The sequence below is a fragment of the Bos grunniens genome, chromosome 14 (assembly GCF_055505025.1).
Source record: "Bos grunniens cultivar Pamir isolate PY7600 chromosome 14, Bosgru_T2T1.0, whole genome shotgun sequence".
Lineage (NCBI taxonomy): Eukaryota > Metazoa > Chordata > Mammalia > Artiodactyla > Bovidae > Bos > Bos grunniens.
The window spans coordinates 60,134,191-60,160,845 of record NC_141178.1 but is presented as its reverse complement, the minus strand read 5'-3'; the positions used below and the strand labels follow the sequence as shown (position 1 = coordinate 60,160,845).

General features: G+C 49.5%; 1 protein-coding gene and 2 long non-coding RNA genes across 4 annotated transcripts; all 3 read left to right on the top strand.

Annotated features, from left to right (window-relative positions):
• The first annotated feature begins 338 nt into the window (after positions 1 to 338).
• Positions 339 to 2,722, top strand: SOX17 (SRY-box transcription factor 17). Its single transcript, XM_086336962.1, has 2 exons — positions 339 to 846; positions 1,414 to 2,722. The coding sequence occupies exons 1-2, from the start codon at positions 540 to 542 to the stop codon at positions 2,337 to 2,339; spliced, it is 1,233 nt and encodes a 410-aa protein (XP_086193088.1). The 5' UTR covers positions 339 to 539; the 3' UTR covers positions 2,340 to 2,722.
• Positions 2,723 to 5,507: 2,785 nt separating this feature from the next.
• LOC147359497 (uncharacterized) lies at positions 5,508 to 16,243 on the top strand. 2 transcript variants are annotated; one of them, XR_015140855.1, is made up of 2 exons: positions 5,508 to 5,868; positions 16,032 to 16,243. It is a non-coding gene; the product is annotated as an uncharacterized LOC147359497 (long non-coding RNA). The 2 variants fall into 2 exon arrangements; XR_015140856.1 differs by lacking the exon at positions 5,508 to 5,868 and adding an exon at positions 10,657 to 10,825.
• Positions 16,244 to 19,582: 3,339 nt separating this feature from the next.
• On the top strand, positions 19,583 to 26,372 carry LOC147359496 (uncharacterized). The gene is made up of 2 exons (XR_015140857.1): positions 19,583 to 19,763; positions 25,792 to 26,372. It is a non-coding gene; the product is annotated as an uncharacterized LOC147359496 (long non-coding RNA).
• The last annotated feature ends 283 nt before the right edge of the window (positions 26,373 to 26,655 follow it).

The following is a 26,655-nucleotide window of genomic DNA, read 5'->3' as shown; positions in this document are numbered from 1 at the left end:
CTCCAGGTTGAGTGGGTGCTTCCTGCTTCGATCCAGACTGCAGTGGCCAAGTACTTCTAGGCAGCAGGGCGATCAGCACCCTAGACGGTTGATCAGGGGTCCCTCTTGGAGGGTGGGAGCCGACGCGGCGCCAAAGCCCGGCTCCAACCCGTTCTCTCAGGGGCAGGTGTCGCCCTGGGCGCGGGGCCGGGGAGGGGGGAAGGGCGGGCGTGGGGTTGAGCTGAAACTTGGGACCTGGGCGGCGGGCTGGGCGTGGGCCTAACGTAGCCGGCCGGCCCGCCCCCGCCGCTCCATTGGCCGGGTCTGTGCAGAAAAGGCCCGGCGGCCGGGGGGCGCCCGCAGTGGCACTGGGCTGGTGGGGGCGCGGGCAGCGCCAGTGACTGCGATCGATCTGCCAGGAACACGGGCGGCGGGGTCCGGTCGGGGGACGCGACCGGCCCGCCGGGCATCTCCTCTCTCGCTCCCCACCCCCTCCCCCCGGCAGGGGGAGGCGGCGTGTCCGGCGGAGGGTTCGGGGCGCAGGGCCGGGCTGGAGCGCCATGAGCAGCCCGGATGCGGGGTACGCCAGTGACGAGCAGAGCCAGCCCCGGAGCGCGCTGCCCGCCGTGATGGCCGGCCTGGGCCCCTGTCCCTGGGCCGAGTCGCTGAGTCCCCTCGGGGACATGAAGATGAAGGGCGAGGCGGCGGCGAGCGCCGGTGCGCCGGCCGGGCCGGCGGGCCGAGCGAAGGGCGAGTCTCGCATCCGGCGGCCGATGAACGCCTTCATGGTGTGGGCGAAGGACGAGCGCAAGCGCCTGGCGCAGCAGAACCCAGATCTGCACAACGCCGAGTTGAGCAAGATGCTGGGTGAGTCCGCGCCGGGGCCCAGGCCCGGCGAACCTTGAGGGTCAGACGGTGAGGACCTTGCGACCGAGGCTGCGGGTGCGCGGCCCCCACGTCCTTCCCTGGGGTCCCTCTTCCTTCCCGCTGTCCTATCTCCTACTCTCCAAGCGGCTTTGGGCCTCGGTCCCCGGGTTCACCGTCGGCCGGGACTCCGGGGAGGCGGCTTCCCGCGCATCCGAACGGCGGCGAGGGCACCCTGGCGCGGGGCTGGGTGGGTCGCCCGTTCCCCCGACTCCTGGCCAGTTCCTCGAACGAGCGCGGGTGGTGAGCGGGAAGCCGCTTCCAGGAGCGACAGAAAGGCGGCGGGGGGATGGGGGAATGTCTTGGAGGGCCCGAGATCTCGCGTCTTCCCCCAGTGCCCAGCCTGCTCTCGGCCTCCACAGCCCCAGCCTTCAACCTTTCCCTTAATCCCTTCCCCCGCCCCGGGAGTGGCACCAGCCGAGGTCGCAGGGGGGCGGTAGGGCCTGGTTGGGCCTGGGAGCGGGGGCGCAAACGCTAAACCCGCGGCCCGGTCCATCCCACGCCCCGCAGGCAAGTCGTGGAAGGCACTGACGCTGGCAGAGAAGCGGCCGTTCGTGGAGGAGGCCGAGCGGCTGCGCGTCCAGCACATGCAGGACCATCCCAACTACAAGTACCGGCCGCGGCGGCGCAAGCAGGTGAAGCGGCTAAAGCGGGTGGAGGGCGGCTTCCTGCATGGCCTGGCCGAGCCGCCGGCGGCCGCGCTGGGCCCCGAGGGCGGCCGCGTGGCCATGGACGGCCTGGGCCTGCCCTTCCCGGAGCAGGGCTTCCCCGCGGGCCCGCCGCTGCTGCCCCCGCACCTGGGCGGCCACTACCGCGACTGCCCGGGCCTGGGCGCACCCCAGCTCGACGGCTACCCTCTGCCCACGCCCGACACGTCCCCGCTGGACGGCGTGGAACCCGACCCGGCCTTCTTCGCCGCGCCGCTGCCAGCGGACTGTCCGGCCCCTGGGCCTTACAGCTACGCCCCGGCCGCGGACTACGCTGGGCCCCCGGAGCCGCCCGGCGCGGGGCCCCTGCACCCGCGGCTGGGCCCGGAGCCTGCGGGCCCCGCGATGCCGGGCCTCCTCGCGCCCCCCAGCGCCCTGCACATGTACTACGGCCCCGTGGGCTCACAGGCGGCGGCGGCGGGGGGCGGGGGACGCGGCTTCCAGATGCCGCCGCAGCCGCCCCCGCACGGCCCGGGGCAGCCGTCGCCCCCGCCAGAGGCGCTGCACTGCCGGGACAGCGCAGAACCGGGCGCCCCGGCCGAGCTACTCGGGGAGGTGGAGCGCACGGAGTTCGAACAGTACCTGCACTTCGTGTGCAAGCCGGAGATGGGGCTCCCCTACCCGGGACACGACGCCGGCGTGACCCTGCCCGACGGCCACGGGGCCCTGTCCTCGGTGGTGTCCGACGCCAGCTCCGCGGTGTATTACTGCAACTATCCCGACGTGTGAGCCGTCCCAGCCCGCCGGGCCTGCGGCCAGAAGCGCGCACAGTGTTACACACCTCCCCAAGGATCGAGGGACACAGCCTCGCGTCGCATTGTGTTGTTTTTAAGTTGCCTTGGCGTATAATTTATGGTAATTTATTTTGTCTGCCACTTGAACACTTGGGGGTGGGGTGGGGAGTAAAACGGGGGGAGGTGATGTCTGAAGATTGGTTCAGACCCTTGTTTCCCACAGTGGCCCTTGTCAAAACCCCATTTCCAAGTTCAAGTTCACCAGTGGGTCAGGGAACAACTCGCTCCGTTTCTCAAAGCTTTATTGATCAACGAAATTTTTATCCCGGGTGTGTTTTTTTTTCAATCTTTAAAAATAAAATAAAATCTGGAATTCCACTTTTCTCACTCTGCTAGCTCCTCTGTCACAAAAGCAAGTTTTTGAGATCCCTGTTAAGTATTTAATAGAATTAGAAATGCTTTAACTATAACACTAAACAGTCACAGTGAATTTCTCATTCTCTTGTAATAGTAGACCTGAATGACTTGAAGGGGAAGCCCTCAAATAAACATTTGGGCATCCCTAGTTGGTTTTGCTAGGGGAAAGGAAACTCACAGAATGAGCCTAACTTAGGCATTTCAGGTGACCCTAGTCTCTACATAGTACAGGTTAATCATAATTCTCTAAATATTTTTCAGTTTTGGTATATCACTTTCAAACTCAGGAGAATATCCAGGTAACTTTGGTTGAATCTTGAGACCTGCATAAAGAGGCTTTTGGATATATTTTTTCTTTTCTAAATTTCACCATGAGTCGTTAAAACTCTCTCTCAATACTGAAATCGCCAGTCATCACAGGTCTACACCTTGGAAAGCAGTGTTCCTGGGTTAAAAATAATTGGAAAAAGTCATAGGAACTAATCAAAATAAAATGTGCATTGTGACCTCAACTGTTAGTGAAACTTAGCACCTATCATTTCAGTGGGATATTTTGCTATAAGTTGCATATGGGGCCTGCTGCAGTTCCTGATAACCTGCAGTTCTTAGCTTGGGAGGGATCCAAGGAGGATATGTACGCAACATGCTTTGCAAATGCAACCACAGCTGCAGTCCTGGGGCATCACTATCCTGCCCTGTCAGGGAAGAAACTGAGTCACAGGTTGTGAAGCTGATCAGCCTTTCTCTGTTTGTGTTTGTGGCCCTTCCCATCATACTTAGCAGATGGGACATAAATGGATGGATACAGGTGATTTACAATGGGCATTTCCTGTACCAGGTGTTTCGTCAATGCTGTCTTGCACTGATTTTGAGCCTGATGAAGCCTGGGAGTTTAGGTGCAATTCTCCCCGTTTTGCAAGTGACATGTGGAGGCACAGATCCCTTACTTGCTGTGTACATGGTGAAAGCCTGGTGTTGCAAGTTCTGACAACGTATTTGTTCACTTTTGTTTTTCCTTTGTGCACAGTATATCCTTGGGCACTGGGAGAACTTGCATTCTGGTTGTGAGAAGCTACATTCTGTATACTGATAAATGCTATAGAGAAAAGGAAGGAGTAGGAAGGCGGCTTAAAGCATTTATCTTGAGGGTTGTCTGAACTGAGGTGGTTGGCTGGATTCTCTGGAGAAATAGGGCATGTCTTTTTTAATATAAAGAGTTCCTATTTTTTTTTAATATAAAAGAGTTCCTGGGTGTTAGGAGTGTTCAAGATAGGAATTTCAGTGAGGAAAATAAGTCTATTTTGTTAGGCATAACAGTTTACCTTAAACATTTGATGTGCAAACCTTCACTTCAGTGTTCTAGCTATCGTCCAATCCACTTATTTGCCTCTAGTACCCTACACTATCGGAGAAGGCAATGGCACCCCACTCCAGTACTCTTGCCTGGAAAATCCCACAGACGGAGGAGCCTGGTAGGCTGCAGTCCATGGGGTCGCTGAGAGTCGGACATGACTGAGCGACTTGACTTTCACTTTTCACTTTCATGCATTGGAGAAGGAAATGGCAACCCACTCTAGTGTTCTTGCCTGGAGAATCCCAGGGACGGGGGAGCCTGGTGGGCTGCGGTCTATGGGGTCGCAGGGAGTCGGACATGACTGAAGTGACTTAGCAGTAGCAGCAGCAGTACCCTACACTATTCTTTCTTCCTCTGACCCCAGACAGGTTCTGTTTCCTGCATTCCTGGTGGATGAAGTGAGCAGAGGTACCTCACCTGCTGAGGGTCAAGGCCGGGTCACCAGTTCAGATCCCACCAAGCATTTTTAGGGCACAAGGAGAGTCAGTTGTACCCTTTGCTGCTGCCTCAAAAAAAATTAAGAAGATGTGGCCTTCTCTGGTGGTCCAGTGGTTAAGATTCTGCTTCCACTGCAGGGGGCACAGGTACCATCCCTGGTAGGAGAGTTCTGCATGCTGTTGCCATATGGCCAAAAAAATAAGTAAATAAATAAATAGGGAAAGGAGAAACGAAAATGTTTCAAAGAACCAAAAGTCCATGAAGTCACATTCTTAACTACTCACCAGGGAAAGGTCAAATAATGAGAGGGAAAATAAGAACCAAAACGGTTCAGCATTTCTAATGCCTTTAACTCCAAATGGAAGGAAATTAGTTCTCACAATAACTCTTAGGGGCAGAAGCTCTTGCCTATTCCTTGTCTGTCCTCAAGTGGACTCAGAGGGAGTGACCTCAAGTGCCAGCTAGTGACTGCTTTTTGTTTTACTTTGAAAAATACCTAAATGATCTAAGTATTCCCCACCCCACCCCCATCTGTACTTCTGAGATACTTTAGAAGTTGGTCAGGAGTTAGAAATCAGAATTGGTGTCCTGAGCTCCAGGCACCCTGGGTCATGCTTATTTGCATTCGTCTAAGATTATAGTCTACGAAAGCGAGGAATGGCCTCCCCGGATGCAGGCACACACGCACATGTGGAATATTTTGGACATAGTTTTAGGCACGACTTCTCATAACTCCTCCAGAGGTTGTAGGGATGTGAAAACCTCAGATTTAGAAGCCCTGATGATCAAGGTTCGTTGGGAAGCATAGGGCCCAAGCATTGAACCAAAAAGGTAGTTTCCCTTTATTTGAGAAGACAGGGACATCTCAATAACTCTCTCCTATAACTGAGTTTTGAATCAAGAAGCAGGAGAGCAGTACATCTCTCAAAGCAAAAAGCGATGCCCTACCCTGGTGAAGATGTGGGTCTTTTCCTTTGTGTGGTGTTGTGGGCGATAGCTTTGCTCCCTACCTTGGGTGCTTACATCCTTGTATCAACCCCTCCCACCTGTAATCTGGGTTGGACTTGCTACTCTAACCCAATAGAATGCAGCGCAGGCAAGGCTGTGCCAGCCCTCGGCCAAGGCTTGGCAGTCATTCTTGTGCTCCTGAGTGACTGTGTAGGAAAGCTGGTTATCAAGGTGGTGAGACCACGTGCAGAGGCTGTGTGGAGAGGAGAGGCTGCGTGGCTGACTCCCATCTCTGGCCACCATCCTTCCAACTGGAATGCAAGAGAGGTAGAAGAACAACGTCAGAATGAGCTCGATCAATTCACAGGTAGGAGAGATTTAAAAGAAAGAAAAAAGATGGTGGTTGTAAACTATGAAGTATTGGGGAGCTTGGTTACTTAGCAACAGATTATCCAGCAGTCTTTTTTCCTTAAATGACCCTTTCTTATTTTGAAGTGTAAGACTGTGGGTCCTCATGGAAAAATCAGGAAAAGAGTTTTGGGTCCTGTCAAAGACACCAATGCAATTTTAAAGTGAAGGGCAGAATGTAGAACTTGACTCGGGTTAGAGGTCTTTGGTGTCACCACATGTTCAGAGTCCTCTTTCCTTAAACAGACTCAGATGAAGTGACTATAAGGACCAGCTCATGACTGTTTTGTTTTTTTATTTTTTAATTGGAGCATAATTGCTTTATAATGTTGTGCTAATTTCTGCTGTACAATGAAGTGAATCAACTATATGTGTGCATATATCACCTCCCTCTTAAGTCTCCCTGCCACTCCCCGCATCCCACCCCTCTAGGTCATCACAGAGCACGGAGCTGAACTCCCTGTGCTTTACATCGGCTTCCCACTAGTTATGTTTTACACATGGTAATGTATATATATATATGTCATGACTTGTTTCAAATATTAAATTTGTCTCAATTTTAATGGTTTTATTTGGGAACAAATACATAAAGGACACACTGCTTCACCTGCTCCTTCTTGCCTTGTCTTTACCTTGGAAGTATTTTAGAATTATGTCAGGAGGTAGGAATCCAACCATTTCATGGGCTGAGGTACCCAGACTGGAAGCCAGCAGAGTCTACACACCTTTGAAGGACTCAGAAAAGAAGAGAATATTTTTTTTTTCCACTGAGACACTGCCTTCAACTGTATTAAAGCTGCAAGGGCAGGCCTGATAAATTACAAATAAATGTGTAAGCTCCTTATACAAGCAACTATGAGACAATATCCCAATGAAGCTATTTCTTTCACTTACTGTTCTTAGGTGAGAAGATGATTGTACCTTTAATCTGAATTATACTGCAGAAGAGTTCAGATTTTTATATAAATTTCTGCTGATGTCAAGAAAAGCACATATAAACAAAAGAATTTAAGAGAAAATGGAATAGGTGCTACGAACCAAAATATATCATTGTGGTCTAACTTTCTTAAGTGTCCCATTTCATTTTGTTTTTATTTTTTTATTAATTTTGTTTTGTTTTCTTACTTGTTACTCCCCGCCCCCCCCTGCTTTGGGCACACATCATGCGGGATCTTTCATTGCAGGGAGCCTTCGCTCCATTCCATGTGGGATCTTATTTCCCCACTCAGGGATCTAACTTGCCTCCCCTGCATTATAAGGCAGATTCTTAACCATTGGATCATGAGGGAAGTACCCATTTTGTTTTTAATACTCAGAACTGCCTGGTCACAAAATAGATGTTCAACACTGCCTTCCTCCTCCTATTCTCCTTTGATTATTTTTGACAGCACTGGCTTGGGGAGAGAGATATCACATTTATTATTTCAGCATTGATTTATTCTTCCTGCTTACAAGGTGCTTCCTTCTGAATCCTGAGTATTCATCTGAGAAAAAGTGGTTTTAGTGTCCCTGTTCATCCTTGTCTGGAATAGGATGAGGCATGTCTTGCTCCTTCTTCAACATGATCAACCTGAGACTCACAGAACATTCCTTGAGGTTCCCTGATCTGGGATCAGCTGCATCCCCTTAATTTTTCACTGTAACACCTTCCTCAACCTTCCCTCCAGCGAGGAAGCTCTGTGCTTTCTCTTGAATCGTTAGGCAGCTTCCTGTAAGTCAGTTTGCACCATGCGCCTCACATGAACACCAAACCCTCACCACTGGCGATTCTCCCAGCTTTATTCAAAATTCTGGATATTAAAAATTCTCAGTGTGGTACAAAATAGTATTTATATCATAAAACAGTACTTAGCAAAATATAAAATTTCTTAGCACTGACAGCAAGCGTTAAATAAGTTGTTGCTACAATAGTAATAATGTTCTTTAAACATTCTCTGCAGCTTAGGCCCAAACAGTTTGATTAAATAAAAGAAAAAACTTTTCATCGTATTCTTACAGAAGACAATTAGCTTCGAGGGTCTTCTTTCCACTTGAGCCGAAGTCTCAAACACTTTGTCAGAGTCAAATCCATAAATCCCCAAACTGATGTTGCTCAGAAGGATGGTTTGTGAAATTCCACTCTGTGTGGTGATTCGGATGAGGATCAACATGCTGCAGCAGCCATGCGGTGGACCCAGATTCCTCCAGGGTCATGGTCAGCGCCCTCTCACATACTTGATCTCTTGTAAGGCTAGGAAAAGAATGGTTAGCAGTATTCTGGTTTGTCTGATTCCTGGGGGGTTTCAAGGAGCACTGGGGCACAACGACCATGCGTTCACTTTGTGTCTCCTAACCGGGCACCTTCTAAGTGCTCAGAAATGGACTGAGTGACTGGCTTGTACTTGGTACCTCCCTCAGTTTTCCATTGGACATTCCTGAAGGAATGGGGAGTTCCTGTTTGGCCTCTCTTCTATTTGAGACAGTAGCCAGTGGCTAGAACTCCTTTCTGCTGAATACGTGTCAGGACTGCAAACCTAGCAACACAAAGCCTAAGCTTTTGGAGCAGAGCAGAGAATGGCTGAATAAGCGGAAGTGTTTGGAAAGGAGAAAACTCTTAGGCTTTGAGTCAAGTCCTCTCTGGCTTAGCATCGTAGCTTTGTAAGTTTGGTAAAGGCACTAACCTTTCCTGGTCTCTGCTCATCTGTAAAAAAGTAGGGAGGACAATACAAGCCATATCTGTCTCCCTTACTGGCTTGTTGTAGGGACGAATTAGATGGTGTTTAAAGGATTGTTTCTGCACCACAGGAATCTCTTCCTCTTCTCTCTCCCCTTCTCAACCTTTTGATTCCACGTGTCTCCATCTTTCCCAGTAGACTCGAGGGATTTGATTTCGTTATTCCAATGGGAAAGAGAAACAGCAGTAACTCCCCTCCCCTGGTGCTTTGTCTGGTGGATTGAGAATTTCCCAGCCTCGAAAGCTTGCCGGTGTGAGCTGGGAATCCAGATTGTGTGTTTCAGTCTGTGCTTTGGGCAGCTCAGCCTCTCTGGTTTTAAAATGGAAATGATTGTCATTTGAAGAAGAACTTCACATAGAATGCCTCAATTCACATCAACTCATTTTGTATGAAAATCTCAAGGTCTTTATAAAAGGGACAGTTCACCTAGACACACTGCTCAGTGTCAAGACTGCTAGTATTCACCTTTTAGTCAGCACTTTACCCCACCAGTCGTAGTTTCTCAAGTCCTGAACTACATGGCCAAGCCATTTATTTTTTTAAGGGCATAAAAGAGTTGAAATTCTTGAGGATGAGTAAATAGAGTGAAATGAAGAAAGAAAGTGCATGAAGAAAAAAGTCTGGCTTCCAGGAATTCCAAGCAACTCCAGCAGGTTTAAGTTATGTTGGAACTACATAGAAGGGATTCTGAACCACCAAAGTCCTTGGAAGTTATTTCTTCAAGGGTAGTAGTTGGTGCGGTGAAGACAAGAAAACTCTGACCCAACCATGAAACAAAGGGACAATTTTAGAGTTGTTCCCTACATATTGGGTTCTGCTAAGTTTTGTATGTGCACGTTTTCTACTAAATATATTCTTTAAAATTTTTAATTTTTAATTGGAGGATAATTACAATATTGTGTTGGTTTCTACCATACATCAGCATGAATCAGCCACAGGAATACGTATGTCTGACTCTTGCAATTCCAGGGACTGTAGCCCTCCAGGCCTCTCTCTCCGTGGGATTTTCCAGGCAAGAATACTGGAGCAGGTTGCCATTTCCTTCTGCAGTACATAGGTCTGGATTCTGCTTATTTTAACAAATCTGTTTGGGTGTCTGAAAAAAAGACTTCAGATTGTAGATGCACACAGACACACATACCAAAAATATTAAACTGAAATGGGAGATTACAGAAGGGAGAAATAAAATAGAAATTCAAGTTTGCAATTTCAGTAAAGAGGTTGTGGGTACGGAAAGTGTATAGCTTTTTAAATTCATTAAATATGATTTAAAATTTTTTCCTATTTAATTCATCTTTTTTACTTTATGTATTGGTTATAAGAAATGATTCTTGCCTGACAACCATTATTTCATGTCAGCTTTCAGAAAAATTAAGGCATCCAAAATCTAGTCAGTTCCCCTGTCTCCCCTTTTGGTCCTATGGGTCTTTACCTACATTAGTAACTGTTCCTCTGGCGATTAATTTATTAATGTGCCCGAGAGGCTAGTTCCAGTCCATCAGTTTAGACACTGACTTCCAAGCTGGTCGTCCCGGGCTTCCATTCACCGAACAGCCGTATTTCCATTTGTTCTATTGATTATCTTTGCTTCTGGGTAAACCCCTCCCTCCAAGTTGTTGTTGTTATTGTTGTTGTTTGTTTCATTCCAAAGGCAGGAAGTCCTCTCTCCCCTCTGCGAAGTAAGATTATCAGTGCCCCCTATTTTCCCCTGCGGCTCTCCTCTGTCCGGCGAAAGGGGATGTTTTGGGATAAATTTTCTGTGTCTGAGGTGAGGGGAGGAAGCAGACGGGATAGAGATGGTGATGCATGTGTTATAAGCAAAGGCATCTGTGTTCACAGCGTTTCAATCAATCCCAGACCGTCGGGACTGCTTCCCACCGAGGTTGTGATTTTAGATCCAGTCCCTTCTTCCTCCCAGTAGGAAGGAGTAGTGTCGCTGAAGTTTTGCACAAAGAAAATGAAAATCATGTTCAGGGGCGAAGCCTGCGCACGACAGTCAGTTTCCACGCCCACCCCCACCCTCCGCCACGCGCGGGCCCAGGTCCCGGGAGGCGGCGGAGAGTCCCTCCCGCGCGGTAGTCTCCGGGCGCAGAAGGCGTTGGAAGCCCAGGGCGCCGCGCTCCGCTTGCGCGGAACCGCGCTCTGGCTGCTCCTAATTCAGAGGGCATTTCAACCAGACCCCGAAGTGACTCAACCTAGAAGGTAAAAGCTCTTAGGTTTGGTGAAGGTCGAGGAAGAGTACAGCCCCCTGGTGACCCGGACGGAACGACCGCAACGTCGTACTCTCGCTTCAAGGCGTTTCGCTCGCTCCGGTGGCTCTGCGCCCTCGGGAGGGCTGGTCGGAGCCGGTGTGCGCGGTCCGGAGCGAATCGGCCTTGAAGGGTTTCCCTTACGAATCTTTCAGGAGGGGGTCTGCCACGCGGGGACCTCAGAGGTCCCAACGGGACATCCGGGTCTGACTCTCCCCCGAGGAGGGGAGGGGATTGGGGTCTCGGCCTGTGACTTTCTGCCGAACAAGAAGATAAACCCAGACTGTACGCCGCGGCGTAGGGAGCGGGTGGCCGTGTTCGCGGTGCTCGGGCCCGGGTTCTCGGCCGCTCGGGTGCGGCCAGCGCCGGGAGCAGGGCTCTCGAAGGGTCAGGAGGTCTGTGCAGGAACGACCCCAGGGCCGGGAGGCGCCCGCAGCGTCCCTGAGCCGGCGGGGTCGCCGACTGAGCCTTGGGCTGGAACTGGGGCCGGGGCCGGGCCGGGGGCGCGGGCATCTCCCCCTCTTGTTCCCCACCCCTTTCCTCCGGACGGGCGAGGCGGCAGGTCCCGCGAGGGGTTGCGGGGCGCGGGGCCGAGCTGGATGGCCGAGAGCAGCCCGAAGGCGGGGTACGCCAGTGACCTCCGAGCCAGCCCCGGAGCGCGCGGCGTGCCGGCACCGCCGGGCTGGGCCCCCTGGGGATGCGAAACTGAAGACAAGGCGGCAGCGAGCGGCGGGGCACCGGCCGGGACCGCTGGCCGACTGAGGGCGAGTCTCCACCTTGCGCCTTCGAGGAGCAGCGCCGGCGTCCCGCAGGACGCCCGGGCCGGCAGGACGCGGTGCTGCGCCGGACTCCCTCCCGGAGAACGCAGGAGGGAGAAAGGGGTGGGGGCGTCTGCAGGGCTGGATGCGGTGGGGTGGAGGGGACGCTGGCTTGGGGAAGTGTGCATGCGTTTACCCCTGAGAACTCGCTCCTACCTGGAGCTTTACCAGCAGGAAAGCGGTGATCAGGCAGGTGCAGAATCGTCTTGGGAGCAGGAGATGAAATCAGGTTCACCCTCTCTAGGGGTAAATGGTAAAGAATATATTTTTGCGGTCTTCGGAATGGTTCTAAAGGTGACCTCTAATCAGGCAAGTTTCTGTAAAAAAGAAAACTCGAGTGCTTTTTTTTTTAAAGTTTTTTTTAAAAAGACCTGATTCCTTCTTTATTTATCAGGTAGAAATTGAGAGATTTACGGCAGACAAAACTGCTGGTCGTTAATAAAGCTGGAAATGAATTAAGGGCACCTTTCGGAAAACGGGCGGAGCTTTAGAATTTCGAGTAATATAAGCTGCTCATCTTGAGCTCTGTTTTTTTGATGCTGAAGTTGGTGTTAGAAAGGCGGGCTCCGTGGCCTCTGGTTGTGAGGAGTTCAAGCTCCTTTTACTTTCGGTCTTTCCGACTTGGGGGAGAGTTAGCGCTTTTTTTTTTTTTAAAGGAAAAAAAATGACCAGGCTTTATTTTCATCTTACCAATGCAAAATCATTTGTGTTCTGCATAAATAGCTTCATTAACACGTATAACTTTTCCTATTTTTTCGATAGTCATATAAGCAGAACATCAAGGGAAAAACTAGCGGTCTCTACCTGTCCTGTAGGATTCTCCCCTCTTCCTGCCCTCACAAATGGGATGTATTCTCCCTATTCTTCTGCAGCTTGCCTTTTCAGTTAAATATATATATTTTATAGATACATATATAATATGAGCATATATATATAAATCCATATATAATATATACTTTGTTGCTGTTCAGTCATCCAGTCGTGTCTGACTCTTTGAAACCTCATGGACTGCAGAACACCAGGCCTCTATGTCTCTTACCATCTCCTGAAGTTTGCCCAAGTTCATGTCCATTACATCGGTGATGCCATCCAGCCATCTCTTCTTCTGATGCTCTCTTCTCCTGGCTTCAATCTTTTCCAGCAGGAAACTTATCCAGTGAGTCAGCTGTTCGCATCAGATGACCAAAATACTGGAGTTTCAGCCTCAGCATCAGTCCTTCCAACGAGTATTCAGGGTTCATCTCCCTTAAGACTGAGTGGTTTGAACATGTATGGTACATAAATACATATATAATATAGAAATACTTATATACATAAAATATATAAACACATATAAATGCACATATAATATATGAAATATATAAATATATATGCAATATATAAACACACACACACACGTGTGTGTGTGAGATTTGGCGCTCCTGTATTCCTATAGGCTGAATCTGTTTGCCTGGTTGGTGGTCTTCCCCACTCTCCCCTGGGGTCAGACTCACTTTTCCCATCTCCAGTCCCACGTAAGTTTGTATACTAATCCTTTCATGCACAATTACAGTCCTAAGACTGTCTCCCACTCATGCAAAGACAGCCTGTGTACATGAATGGAGAGGCCCTGCATTTAAGCAGTATGGGACCCCTGGGGGAGCGCCTTTGGCCCTAGAGGAAGAGGCTGGGACTGTGCGTGTCCTCTTCGGTCTCGGTCTGGGTCTCGAGGATGCTGGCAGCCCGGCGGTGGGCCCGGGTCCTGGTCACCGTTCCCCATCGGTCTGCCTCACTGCGGCCGGGGTCGGGCTGCGGGGGAGTGGGGCTTCGTGGGCACTTCTAGGACCCTAGTAACTCAGGACTGAGCGGCCACCCGAGTGACTCTTTCGGTCGCGGTGGGTGAAATCGGCCGTTGTACCCCTTGGGGGACCGAGTTCTGGTCTGACAGATGGCTCATATTAATCTCCGCGCCCTCTTCACTCTCATGGGGAAGATGTGGGGCACCCCTCTGCGGGCCACCCCTCTGCGGGCCTCCCTCCAGTGGGAATCAGGCCGGCGCTGCGAGATCCGATCTGGGAGGACTCGGTCTCCAGGGAGGCGGGGTGAGCGGTGCGGTGGGCTTCCTGGAGGAGGTGGCGCTGCGCTGGGGCTTCGCTGAACCCACGGGACAACCGGACCGACTCCCCCCAGCTCCTGCCAGGGCCTGGGCGCGCCCCCCGCTCTACGGATCCCCTCTGCCCACGGCGAAAGAGACCCCCCTCCCCCGGGACCGCGTGGAGCCAGACCCGACCTTCTTCACCGTGCCGATGCCCAGACACTGTGGGCCGTCGGGTCCCGGCATCCCCGGCTGAGCCTGGAGCCCCCAGCGCACGGAACTCACCCCTCACTCCTTCGCGGAGGCGCTGTCCTGGGACCGCGACGTCCACCACCTGCCTGCTCGCCGTCACGATGCTGGCTTAGACCCGGCGCTCTGTCCTCGGAGGTCGGCCGAATTACAACCGCCGGCCTATGAAACTTTGCTGTTTGTCCTCGAATGAAGGTTATAATGAGAACAACGTTTAACACTGTTACCATCTCAGAGGAGGCGATGCAAAGCGTCCGTGGCTTCAGTGAAAAATTGATGAACCGCGGTAGAAAGCGCTTTTTTCCCCCTGGAAAGCTCTCTTACCCCAATTGGTTTTAAACTTTTAACATTGACTGTGTATCTTTTGCATTTCAAGCCACTGTTTCTAGACTTCTTGATTATGGACACCTGTAAATTTGTAAATAAAGATTTCAAAAAGTATCTGCATGTGGAGATTTTATATTCTTTGGCAAAATTATTTAGTAAGTTGTGTCTGTGTCAGTCAGGGTCTTAATTAAAATGGTGAAAGAAGGAAGAGTAAGGGGCAAAGAGTGTTTATATAGGGGGCTCTTCGGAGGGACCATTGGCTTCCTGAGCCTGGCAGTGGCTCAGAGCGTCACCCATCACTGGTGTGTGGAAGAGGGAGAGGCCTTACCGGAGCCCAAGGTAGTGGTAGGCACAGGGATCCCGCTAGCCAGGCAGGACCTCTGGCTAGGGGAGGAGGAGTGAAGCTGTGTCATTCAGAGCCCACCAGGATGGGGCCAGAAAATAGACCCTAGAAGAAACTCCTGTCACTCTCCTGACTTTCTGAGACTGCTCCTCCTTGGCCAGACCTACCTACAGACCTAGAGGAGAGCGGGACATGGATGCTGCCCCAGGGAGGGGGTGGGGACCCCATCTCCTGTGGTAGAAAAAGTCCAGGCTTTCCTGGAATGGGCTGGATGGGAGGGAGCTCAGCACAGAACTCCAGACCAAAGTAGCTGCTGGGCTCTGTGTCTGACCTGTAAGGGATACCAGGAAGGACCCTCAGCTAGTTGCTGCTCTTCTCAGCCTCGGGATCCTTGGGTGGAGCAGGAGTGAAGCCATTTCTGCAGAGGTAGACTGGGCCACCACAGAACCTGCATTCCAGGTGACAATACTGAGCTGGCAAATCCAGGCTCCTGGGAGGAAGGAGGGCCAGACTTCTGAACTCTTCAGGTGTGCGTGTACAGTTTAAAAGCCTCAGTGTTGGTGTTCTTGTTTAAAAGACAGGGATTCCTAACAGATGCCCAGGGAGCAAGCAGGCTGTAGATTTAATGACAAATTCCTCCAGTTGTCAGGTGTGGGGGTCCCAGGGCAGCAGCGTTTACCCCGCCTGAGAGATGGTTAGCAGTGCCGAGTTCCAGGCCAGGGCAGCATTTCTGTGTCCAATCCTGAGTTAAAACAGTGCTTCTCAGACTCAGATTGTGTCTTGTTCAGTCGCGGAGTCCTGTCCAACTCTTCGCGACCCCATGGACTGCAGCACACTAAGCTTCCCTGTCCTTCACTATCAGAGTGTGTCTGCCTCTTGCTTAATACAACGCAAATTCTGACTGAATAGGGCCCAGATGCTACATTTCCAACAAATTCCCAGACGAGGCTGACAGCCCACTCTTGCAGTGTCAGACCCTAGATCCCTTAGCCACACTGACTTCTTAGGGACCACTCATGACCTAACACATGGCGTGTTCAGGAACAAACACAAAGTCATTTCAGAAGAGCCACTGGACAGTTCTGGGTCATTTTTGCCCACTGGCCATGTGTGCCCTGCCCTTCCCTGCTCCCCCACCCTCCCAGCCCTCCCTTCCACCTTGCTATGGTGATCTCGCTTTCATCCAAAGTCCTGTGAATGACCAGCTCAACTTGGTCAGGTCCCCTCTTCATGGCCCTGGCGCAGCTCTGCTGTTGGTGTCACGCCCACACCCCAAACTGGTCTCACCCCAAATTAGCTATTGTTTAACACTTCACGAATCTTTTTGTATTTGCTTGTTTTTTCCTAGGTTACATCCAGGCATTTCCGGTAGTACGACATCGGAGAATTCAGAGCCTTCTAAATCTTTTGAGTCCCTCAACCTTCCATGAGCCAGTAATTATCAAAGCAAGCTGCACAGTACATTCAGTCTTTGAGAAAGAAGATCTCCCTCTAAGAGATTCTCACCAAATGGTTTGGCCTAAAAATTCCCACTGAATAAAGTATAACTTTCAACTTTGAGGTTGTGACTATTTTTTAAATTGACAGCTTGTTTCGTACTATATTACAGCCAGGTATTTCTGGTAGCACAACATCTGAGAACTTAGTACCTTCTAAATCTTCTGAGTGATTATCAAAGCAAGCTGCACAGTGTGATCTATCCTTTAGAAAGAAGACTGAGGCTCAATCTCCTTCTAAGAGATTTTGACCAAATGGCTTTGGCCTACCCATGGACAGAGGAGTCCTGCCGGCTACAGTCCATAGGATCACACGGAGTCAGACATGACTTAAGTAACTCAGCTTGTGCACATACATACCATCAGGGTGTTTCAAATTTTAAAAATCTCTTGAGGTGATTGTGATTGTGGCTGTTAAATAGATGAAAATATCGATATCAGAACTACTCAAGAAGTCAGCTGTTTGAATATTTATTTCATCAAATGTTTATTGAGCATCTATTAAATGCGAGGCACTATATTGTTTCCAAAGATAAACAAAGGCACATTCTGTGTTCTCAAGGAACTTAAGGTTTTTTTACATGCAGGAAAGGCATGTAGACAAACAATGGTTAATGGTGGTCAGGGCAGTAAAGAGTTGTTCTGACAGAAAGCAGAGTGATGGATTCTGTGTGAAGGGGCCTGGATTAAAAACAATAATAGCTGACCTGGACTTCCCTGGTGGCTCAGACAGTTAAAGAATCTGCCTGCAATGCAGGAGACCCTGGTTCAATCCCTGGGTCAGGAAGATCCCCTGGAGAAGGGAATGGCAACCCACTCTAGTATTCTTTCCTGGAGAATTCCATGGACAGAGGAGCCTGGTGGGCTTGCAGAGAGTTACGACTGAGCAAGAGTCAGACATGACTGAGGGCTATTTCTTTCTTTCTGTTCTGAGCACTTCCTCTGGATGGGGACGCCCCAGGGAAGCACTGTTGCTCACCTGAGGCCTTGAAGGAGGACAGAGCCAAGTGGGGAAGGAATTTCTGAGCTGAGGCTGGGAGGACGGTGAAAGGGTGAGGAAACTAGGGGAGGTTACTCCTATTCGTAAAATCAGGGTGAAGCCTCTCAGCTCCAGGTGTACTCCGTGTACTACGAAGGCCCAGAGGAGACAGTTTCGCAGACTGCCTTCCCTCTTCAGGGCAATGTGCTCAGAGCTCCAGATTAGCATCTGAGAAGTGGGACTGGAGGAGGCTTTTGAAGTTGGGGTTTTAGAATCACCTCGAGATTTTAAAATTTGAAACATTCTGACTGCAGGCCAAAGTGATTTGATCAGAATCTCTTAGGGAGAGGTCTTCTTTCTAAAAGATAGATCGCACTGTGCAGCTTGCTTTGATAATCACTGGCTTATGGATAGTCCCTCAGAAGATGTAGAAGGTACAAGAGGGTCAAGGGAGTGTTGGTCAGATTTCAGCTCAAGGGTTTAATGAAGTTGGGTACGGAGGGAAGTTGGGTATGGAGAGAGCTGTTAGGCTGGAGGCAGAAAAAAAGGAAAGAAAATTTTTTTAAAGGGGGGAAAAAAAAACCCCGAGGGAGAAGCCAGAATGCTAAGAGAATGCATCAGAGGGGACTTCCGTGATGACCTGGGTCAGGATGCTGATAGTGAGCCAGGTGGGGCTGGGGTGGGGCTGCTGGGGGTGGGGGAGGTGAAGGGTGCAGCCAGGGGACTTGGACCCCTGTGGTCCCTGGAGCCCCGCAGGGGCAGTAGAGGAGGGGGGGGCAGACTGTAATTCTCTCCGTGCAGATTTCAAGAACCTCTTGCCAGGGGGAGCGGATTTAATCAAGTCATCCAGGATATGAGGAGGGAAGTTAGAACAGAAGGCCAGGAGCTGGCCATTGAAATGCAAAATGGAGCGATGGTGAAACAGGAAAATCCACTCAGACTGGATCACAGGGAGGAAGAAGTAGCAGAAACTCTTAGTGATAAAGGAAGTTTTCCACATGTCTCTGGAAACCAGGAGATGGATGTTTTTAACTCAGGGGCATGAGATCTAGAGTTGGGACTGTTGCTGATAGACGTGCTGCTGACAGCAGCAGCAGCTCAAGGCTAAGCAAGCCCACGGCTCTTATCACCTTTGTAATCAGTGGTGGGGTTTACAGATAAGTGTGATTAGCAATGCCCTTCTAAGAATTTCCTGTTTGAAATAATTGTTCTTGATCACTAAGGTGCTAAACTTGAAAAATCATTATTAACAAAACCATTTTTTTTCCCCTTCCAACCAGCTCAATATTGATTCCTGAGCCAAAGCCTCAGGCTTTGGTTAGGGTTCTGCTCAGCCCGGATGGCCTGACTTCCCACACTTGGCCTCCAGGGAGACCCTCTCATTCCTAATATTGAGCAGCCCTGACCAGGCTCCCTGACTGTCCGACAGGCACAGGGACGATGCCCTGTGTTAAGATGGGCCCTGCTGCCCTGAGGCCTGACTGCAGGTACAGAAGCTGGTGGCTTCTGCAGAGTTGCCCAGGAGGGAGGAGAGCACACAGGGACATGGAACCCTGGGTTCTCCCCAGTGTCTCCAAAAAGGCCACTCTGGAGACCCTAAGAGGCGCACCCCTAGGGAGAGAGACAGCTGCCCAAGGACCTTCAAATTCAAAACCAGAGACAAGCTCCACTCATATCCTAACAGAAGCATCACCCGACCCCTGACCCCTGGCGGCCAGTACCAGGCCTCACCAGGGCTGCTCATGCCTTTCGGGAGAAAGGTTCAGGAGGTGAGTTCTCGGGTGTCCCCAGGCGTTTTCTGGGCTCGACCCCTGTGGAGTGGCCAGCCTCTCCACCCCAAAACCCAGTGAGGTGTGAGGGAGCCTCAGGCCGCCAGCCTCTGGCGTTACTCATCCCGCTTGGCCCGGCTTGAAAGCATGAACAATCCCTTCCAGGCAGTCTCCGTTCTCACTTCCCTCTTCCCAGAGGGCCCCTCCTCGGTCTGGTCTGACCCTTGGGGGTCAACATCCTCTCCAGCGGACCACCCCTCCTCCCCCCGCCCACTTCCTCCCTGGAGCTGTGCTCCAGCCTGTTTTTCTTTTTTGGTTCAGGAGCGCCCAGAGAAGGGATTCCTCTGCTTGACTGGTGATCCTGTCTAACATTCTGGGTTCAGGGTCTTGGGTTACTGGGGATTTAAAAGCAGAAAGATTGGGGAGCCGTGGAAAGAGACATTCTTGGAGGACAGACAAGTCCACCTGGGAGGCAGGCAGAGGGTCCCCCAGGGGAGGAAACAGCCAGAGGAGCTGCGGGGGCAGGGGGGGTGCCTTGTGAGGGGCTCTGAGGACAGTCACTGGCAGGTCAGGGCACAGGCACAGAGAGAGGGCCACATTGCAGCCGGGTTGCTGTCGCCTGACCACTCAGAACTCTGTTTCTTCTTTTACACAGTGTGGGTCATAGCAACTACCTGCGGAGTCACTGAAAGGGCTAGAGACGTGTATGGTGTGCTGAACAGAGGGACGCGGCCAGTAGGACCTCTGCATTCTCATGACCAGGTGTATCCTTGCAGGTTGGGCAGGGGGAGTGGGTGGCATCTGCACCTCACCCTGCCTGAGCCTGTAGTGACCAGGTAACTGACCAATCTCAATTCACCGGGATGTAAACACAGGATGGTTTTGTTTCTTTCCGAGTATGGCTTCTGTGCTGCTCTCCTAATTCTCCCTGACTTGCTTTTTAGTGAATTCTTGGGAAGAATTTATTACTTTCTAGTTACTTTTAGTTGTTAAAATCTAACCCATTTTATTTATTTGGAAAACGAAGAATGTGAAAGGTCAGTTCACTGTCAAACCTCAGTCTTAGTTGAAATCTTATCCTTTCCATTCTCCTCCGGAGGGCGTAAGCAGGGACCTATCTTTCGGTCCTGGAGGAGGGTCTTGCTTGTCTCACAGATACGACCTCCCCAAGGCCAGCACCTGCTGTGTGCGCTGGTGGTGGAGTGTGGGGCAAGGAGGGGAGGAGGACAAATGCCTTTTTACTTACCTGGCCACTGCCGTAGTTCTCTTTCTAATGCGCCTGTGGAAATCATTCACCAGTTTTAAAGCCCCACCGTGACAGGGCTTACAGGGCTTGGCTCTCTCGTGGCCACAGTGAGAGCCCTGAGGGGCCTCCACCCTGCCCCCTTCTCTGATGGGAGATGGATTGTGGCTGGACGCATCCACATCCACTCTCCTCTCAACCCCTGCCCTGGGCAGTGAGCCCACAGCTTCCTGGGAAGGTTGCTTCTTTGTGGTGCACCAACAAGAGGGCTGACGCCTGGCCACTTTGCATGGTGCCCTCCATCATGACTCAGATGGTAAAGAATCTGCCTGCAATGCAGGAGGTTCCATCCCTGGGTCAGGAAGATTCCCTGGAGAAGGAAATGGCAACTCACTCCAGTATTCTTGCCTGAACCCATGGACAGAGGACACTGGCAGGCTAAACAGTCCGTGGGGTCACAGAGTCAGACACAACTGAATGACTAACACACAGACACACCTGGCCCCAGGGAGATGCGTGTGTCTATGGAGGTCATGAGATTACCTGGGGTCACCCCTGCTGTCCCCTGTCCCTGCCATTTCCTGCCACTTCACCTCTGTTCAGGCAAGATCTCAAGTCTGATTCTAAGCTCACAATAAAATAGAGCAATTATAACAATATACTGTAATAAAAGTTATGTGAATGTAGTCTCAAAATATCTTACTGTCTTACAGTCACTGTTCTTGTGATGATAAAATGTCTATATGATGGGATAAGGGAAGGGAATGAGGTAGGTTTTGTGACACCATGTTGGCCACCACTGACCTTCTGACAACGTGTGAAGAGGAGGAGCCTTGCTCCAGCTGATGTTGGATCTTCGATTGCGAAGATGTCGATGATTGGATGTCAAGAGTAGATGATGCTCATGGTTGGGCATCTGGGACAGGATGGAGCTGGATGACTTGCGATTTCATCATGCTGCTCAGAATGGCACACAATTTAAAACTTGGGAATTGCTTATTTCTAGAATTTTCCATTTAATATTTGCAGACCTCAGTTGACCATGGGCAGCACAAACTGTAGAAAGCAAAACTACGAATCAGATCAGATCAGATCAGTCGCTCAGTCGTGTCCGACTCTTTGTGACCGCATGAATCACAGCACGCCAGGCCTCCCTGTCCATCACCAACTCCTGGAGTTCACTCAGACTCACGTCCATCGAGTCAGTGATGCCATCCAGCCATCTCATCCTCTGTCGTCCCCTTCTCCTCTTGACCCCAATCCCTCCCAGCATCAGAGTCTTTTCCGATGAGTCAACTCTTGGAATGAGGTGGCCAAAGTACTGGAGTTTCAGCTTTAGCATCATTCCTTCCAAAGAAATCCCAGGGCTGATCTCCTTCAGAATGGACTGGTTGGATCTCCTTGCAGTCCAAGGGACTCTCAAGAGTCTTCTCCTAGCTAATTTGCATCTTCTGTCTTTCTTTGTCAGTCTTGCTGGAAGTGTGTTAATCTTACCCATCTTTTCAAAGGACCAGCTCTTTGCTTCATTGATGTTCTTTATTGTTTTTCTGATTTCAGTTTTATTGATTTCTTATCCCCCCTCCCCTAGTAAGGTATTCTTTTTCTCTGGCTTTAATGCTGCTTTCAAGAATTTTACTTTGTCTTCAATTAATTATGATGTGTCTTTGACCAAATTTCTTTGAGTTTATCCTGTTTGGATTTGCTCAGGTGGCTTTAATCTGTAGATTTATGTTTTTGACAAATTTGAAAGGTTTTGGTTACTATTTCTTCAAGTAATTTTTCAGCTCTGTTGTCTCTCTTTCTGGGACTCTTGATAGCTCTTATGTTAAGAGCCCCAAAGGTCCCTGAAAATCTATCCATTGTATTTTTAAAATCTGTTTTCTCTGTTGTTCAGACTCAGTAATTTCTATTTTTCTCTCTTCCATCACTGATTCTTTCCTGTATCCCTTTTATTCTGTTGTTGACCCTTTTTTGTTTTGTTTTGTGGATGCCCAGGGGATCTCTTTTGGGACTCTGTAAAGCTAGGATGACCCAGATATGGATGAGAGAGACTCCTAAGAGTTGAATTGGACTTCCTGTTACTCACACACACATGGGGCGTCAAATTAGTTTTAATTTAATTGAAGGAAGTGAAATAAATAAACAGTAGTTGAACTCCAAGTGTTTAGCATTTGTTTATGTTGATTACCATGAATTGATAAGAGACATCACTTTGCCGACAAAGGTCCATACAGTTAAAACTATAGTTTTTCCAGCAGTCATGTATGGATGTGAGAATGTGAACATGAACGTGAAGTCGCTCAGTCGTGTCCGACTCTTTGCGACCCCATGGACTGTAGCCTACCAGGCTCCTCTGTCCATGGGATTTTTCAGGCAATAGTACTGGAGTGGATTGCCATTTCCTTCTCCAAGGGATCTTGCCAACCCAGGGATGGAACCCGGGTCTCCCGCATTGTAGACAGACGGTTTACCGTCTGAGCCACCAGGGAAGTCAATGGATGTGAGAGTTGGACTATAAAGAAGGCTGAGCGCCGAAGAATTGATGCTTTTGAACTGTGGTGTTGGAGAAGACTCTTGAGAGTCCCTTGGACTGCAAGGAGATCCAACCAGTCCATCCTAAAGGAAATCAACTCTGAATATTCATTGGAAGGACTGATGCAGAAAATGAAGCTTCAATACTTTGGCCACTTGATGCAAAGAGCCAACTCATTGGAAAAGACCCAGATGCTGGGAAAGATTGAAGGCAGGAGGAGAAGGGGGCGACAGAAGATGAGATAGTTGGATGGCATCACTGACTTAATGGACATGAGCAAACTCCGGGAGATAGTGAGGGACAGAGGGGCCTGGCGTGCTGCAGTCCATGGGTTTGCAAAGAGTTGGACACAGCTTAGTGACTGAGCAACAACCACCACCATGAGTTGAGGTCAGACTATAGAAGCTTTTGAAAATCACGCAGATGTGTTTGAATTTTAATTCTGTAGGCAAGCAGAATCATTAGATGTTTGTGAAAGGACATGTGAAATATCCCACGGGCAACTATATGCTAGGGGCATAGTATGCTCACAGGGTACAAAACTTGTAATGTGTGCAGAAGCCTGTGGGGTCAAGCAGACAAGCCAACCAGCCTGTCTGGAGTGGAGGAGAAGTTATAAACCATCAGGCAAGAAAAAGCCCTGAGTGACGCTTCTTAAAAAGGGGTTTCCCACAAGGAGTTAAAAACAATTCCAAGATCTGAACTTATTTCCACTCTCTTTCTTATCAGAGTAAAATGCATTTCAGTGGATATTTCTTGGAGTTATCAAGGGAATAGGTTTATTGTTCATGCAGAGGGTGGCAGCACCATTTACCAGGGAGAACGTATTTAAGAGTCTTGGGCTCTTTCCAAGGCATTGTAAAAGTACTTTACAGTGTCGGATTTACTTTAAAGCTCCTTGTTATTGCAGTTGAGAAACAAAATGTATCCTGCACACATCCTATTCAAAACAGAAATTTTCTCCTCTGTTGAACATAGATAAAGAATGCAAGAATATGCATTTCATAGTGTGAGTTCACCTTGATATTAGATGAAAATGGGACCTGGTGCTTTTCATGACCAGGTTCATGGTAGAAGGGGGCACAAATCAAACATACATTTGGAAATGTGATTTGGTTATGTCTTCAGTAGTCTAATGAGAGTGGCAGTCAGTTCTTAAGAAAATAAAATGAAGGAAAATCCATGTCTCTTCCTCCACCACTCCTCTCCCTCCTCCATCCCCTTCTTCTTTAGAAATGCTGCCTGTGAAAGTATTTATGTGTAGCATCATGACACTTCTTAGACACGTAGAAACTGTTTTCCCTTAGAAGAAACCTGTTCACTCCCCAGGCTACACTTCCCTGTCTGATAGAGAGACTAGTGCCTGCCTTTGGGAGCAGCTCGGTGCCATGGGGACCCCTGTGGGCAGCACATTTTTTTTTTTTTTCTCAGCTTGCAGCAGACTGACCTCAGTAGTTGCAGTGCTTGGGCTTGGTTGCTGCTAGTCATGTGAGATCTTCCCAACCCAGGGATTGAACCTGAGTCTCTTATGTCTCATGCATTGGCAGGTGGGTTCTTTACCACTAGCGCCACCTGGCAAGCTCATAGAAGAGTACTTGAATGAAAAACATACTAAAAGCTGCTGCTGCTTGCCAAGTTTTATAAACAGTGAGAACCTAGGAGAAAATTTCCAACAAGTTTCTTGTTCAGCCTTTCTGGTTCTGAAGCTTCAGTTCACTCGTGAGAAGTGGCCCCTCCTGAGCCCTGCCTGGGGAGGGCAGCTGGGGTAAGAGTGTCAATCAGCAGACCTTTGAGCTTCACTTAACCCTCAGACATTCTGCATCTGGGTCCTTAGAACCACACTGGGCTTTGCATCTGCTGTGTCTAACTAGACTCAGTCACTGAAAGGCAGTGAGATAAAAAGAGAGAAATCTGATAATCTTATTTTGAGAGCAAGAGATTAGGAGATTCTTAGCTGTTTCTAGACTTGGCTGCTTATTCACAATACCTGATGAGCTTGCTAAAGAAAATACAACTTTTTTTGTGTTTTTTAATTTTACTGGAGTGTAACTGATGGACAATGATGAAAATATACAGATGCTGGAGAGGTACCCTCCTCCTGTTCTTTCCACCTCAAATCCCAAACTCCTAAATTGGGTACATGTATGTGTAGGGGTATGTGTACATGTACGTGTGTGCACATGTGTGCGTGCATTTGTACTACTGGTGTACAACAATCCTTCATTAATATTACTGTTACTGTCATTACTAGTATCTTTTTACAGTTCTGGGAGCAGACTGAGCCCAGCTTGGCAGGTCCTGCTCTGGGTCTCCTGTGCAGGGCTGTAGGAAGTGGCTGATGCTGGAGCCGTCCTGGGGGCTTCCTTTCTCACACGTCTGGACTGTGGCTCACTGGACACCCACACTCAGCTTCTCCAGGTGGCCAGCAAGGAACCTAAAATTTTTACCAGTGCCCCTCTCCACCGCCTTTCCCCCTAGGATGACTCTTGATGAGCTAGGCAGTGATTTATGAGTACTTTTAGGAGCTACTGGACTCCTCCTGCACTCTCTGTAAAGTCTCTCTGTCCTTTACTCCTGCCAATGCAGGAGACTTGGATTTGATCCCTAGGTCAGGAAGATCCCCTAGAGAAAGAAATGGCGACCCATTCCAGTATTCTTGCCTGGGAAATCTCATGGACAGAGGAGCCTGGTAGACTGCAGTCTATGGGATCGCAAAGAGTTGGACATGCTAAACTACTGGACAAGCATGCATTTTTTAGTCCCTTGTTGCTCAGTCGACCAGTGGTGTCTGACTCCTTACAACTCCACAGACTGCAGCACGCCAGGCCTCCTGTCCCTCACCATCTCCCTGAGTTTGCCCAAGTTCACGTTCATTGCATCAGTGATGCCATCCAGCCATCTCATCCTCTGACGCCCTCTTCTCCTTCTGTTCTCAATCTTTTCCAGCATCAGGGAATTTTCCAATGAGTCGTCTGTTCACATCAGATGACCAAAATACTGGAGCTTCAGCTTTAGGATCAGCCTTTCCAGTGAATATTCAGGGTTGATCTCCCTTAAGATTGACTGGTTTGATCTCCTTGTTTTCCAGGGGACTTCCAGGAATCTTCTCCAGGACCGCAGTTTGAAGATATCATCAATTTTTTGGCATTCTACCTTCTTTACAGTCCAACCCTCACAACCGTACATGACCACTGGGAAGACCATAGCCTTGACTATACGGACCTTTGTTGGCAGAGTAATGTCTCTGCTTTTCAACACACTGTCTAGGTTTGTCAGTGCTTTCCTGCCAAGAAGCAATTGTCTTCTGATTTTATGGCTACAGTCACCATCCACAGTGATTTTGGAGCCCAAGAAGAGGAAATCAGTCACTACTTCCACCTTTTCCCCTTCTATTTGCCATGATCTTAATTTTTAAAATATTTAGTCTTAAACTGGCTCTTTTACTCTCCTCCTTCACCCTCATCAAGAGGCTCTTTAGTTCCTCTTTGCTTTTAGTCCCTTAAAATTGTAAAATTCTAGAATTAAGCCATCACTTTCCTTTTGGCCTAAAGATCATCTTCTAAGAGAAGACAGGTGTTTCTCAAAGCAAACTGTCTTGTTAAGACAAAATTTCCAAATATAGGATTTTCAGAAATCCTAATAAAAAGCTGAGAATGCTGCCCACTGGAATCCTGTTTACTCAGTTGGACTCGCCTTTATTGAGTCATCCCCATGACAGACACTCTCCTAGGAAAGGGTGTAGTCTTGTATTCATTTTATGGCTGCTAACAAAGGTTACATGTTATCCAGAGAAGTAGCTGAACAGATGGCTGAAGCTGAAGCTCCAACACTTTGGCCACCTGATTCAAAGAGCTGAATCATTGGAAAAGACCCTGATCCTGGGAAAGACTGAGGGCAAGAGGAGAAGCGGGTGACGGAGGATGAGTTGGTTGGATGGCATCAACAACTCAAT

Excerpts from the sequence above, each read along its gene's own strand:
- SOX17 (XM_086336962.1), top strand. The coding sequence starts at position 540 with ATGAGCAGCCCGGATGCGGGGTACGCCAGTGACGAGCAGAGCCAGCCC. Across the intron at positions 847-1,413 it reads CGAGTTGAGCAAGATGCTGG|GCAAGTCGTGGAAGGCACTG; the intron begins GTGAGTCCGCGC and ends CACGCCCCGCAG.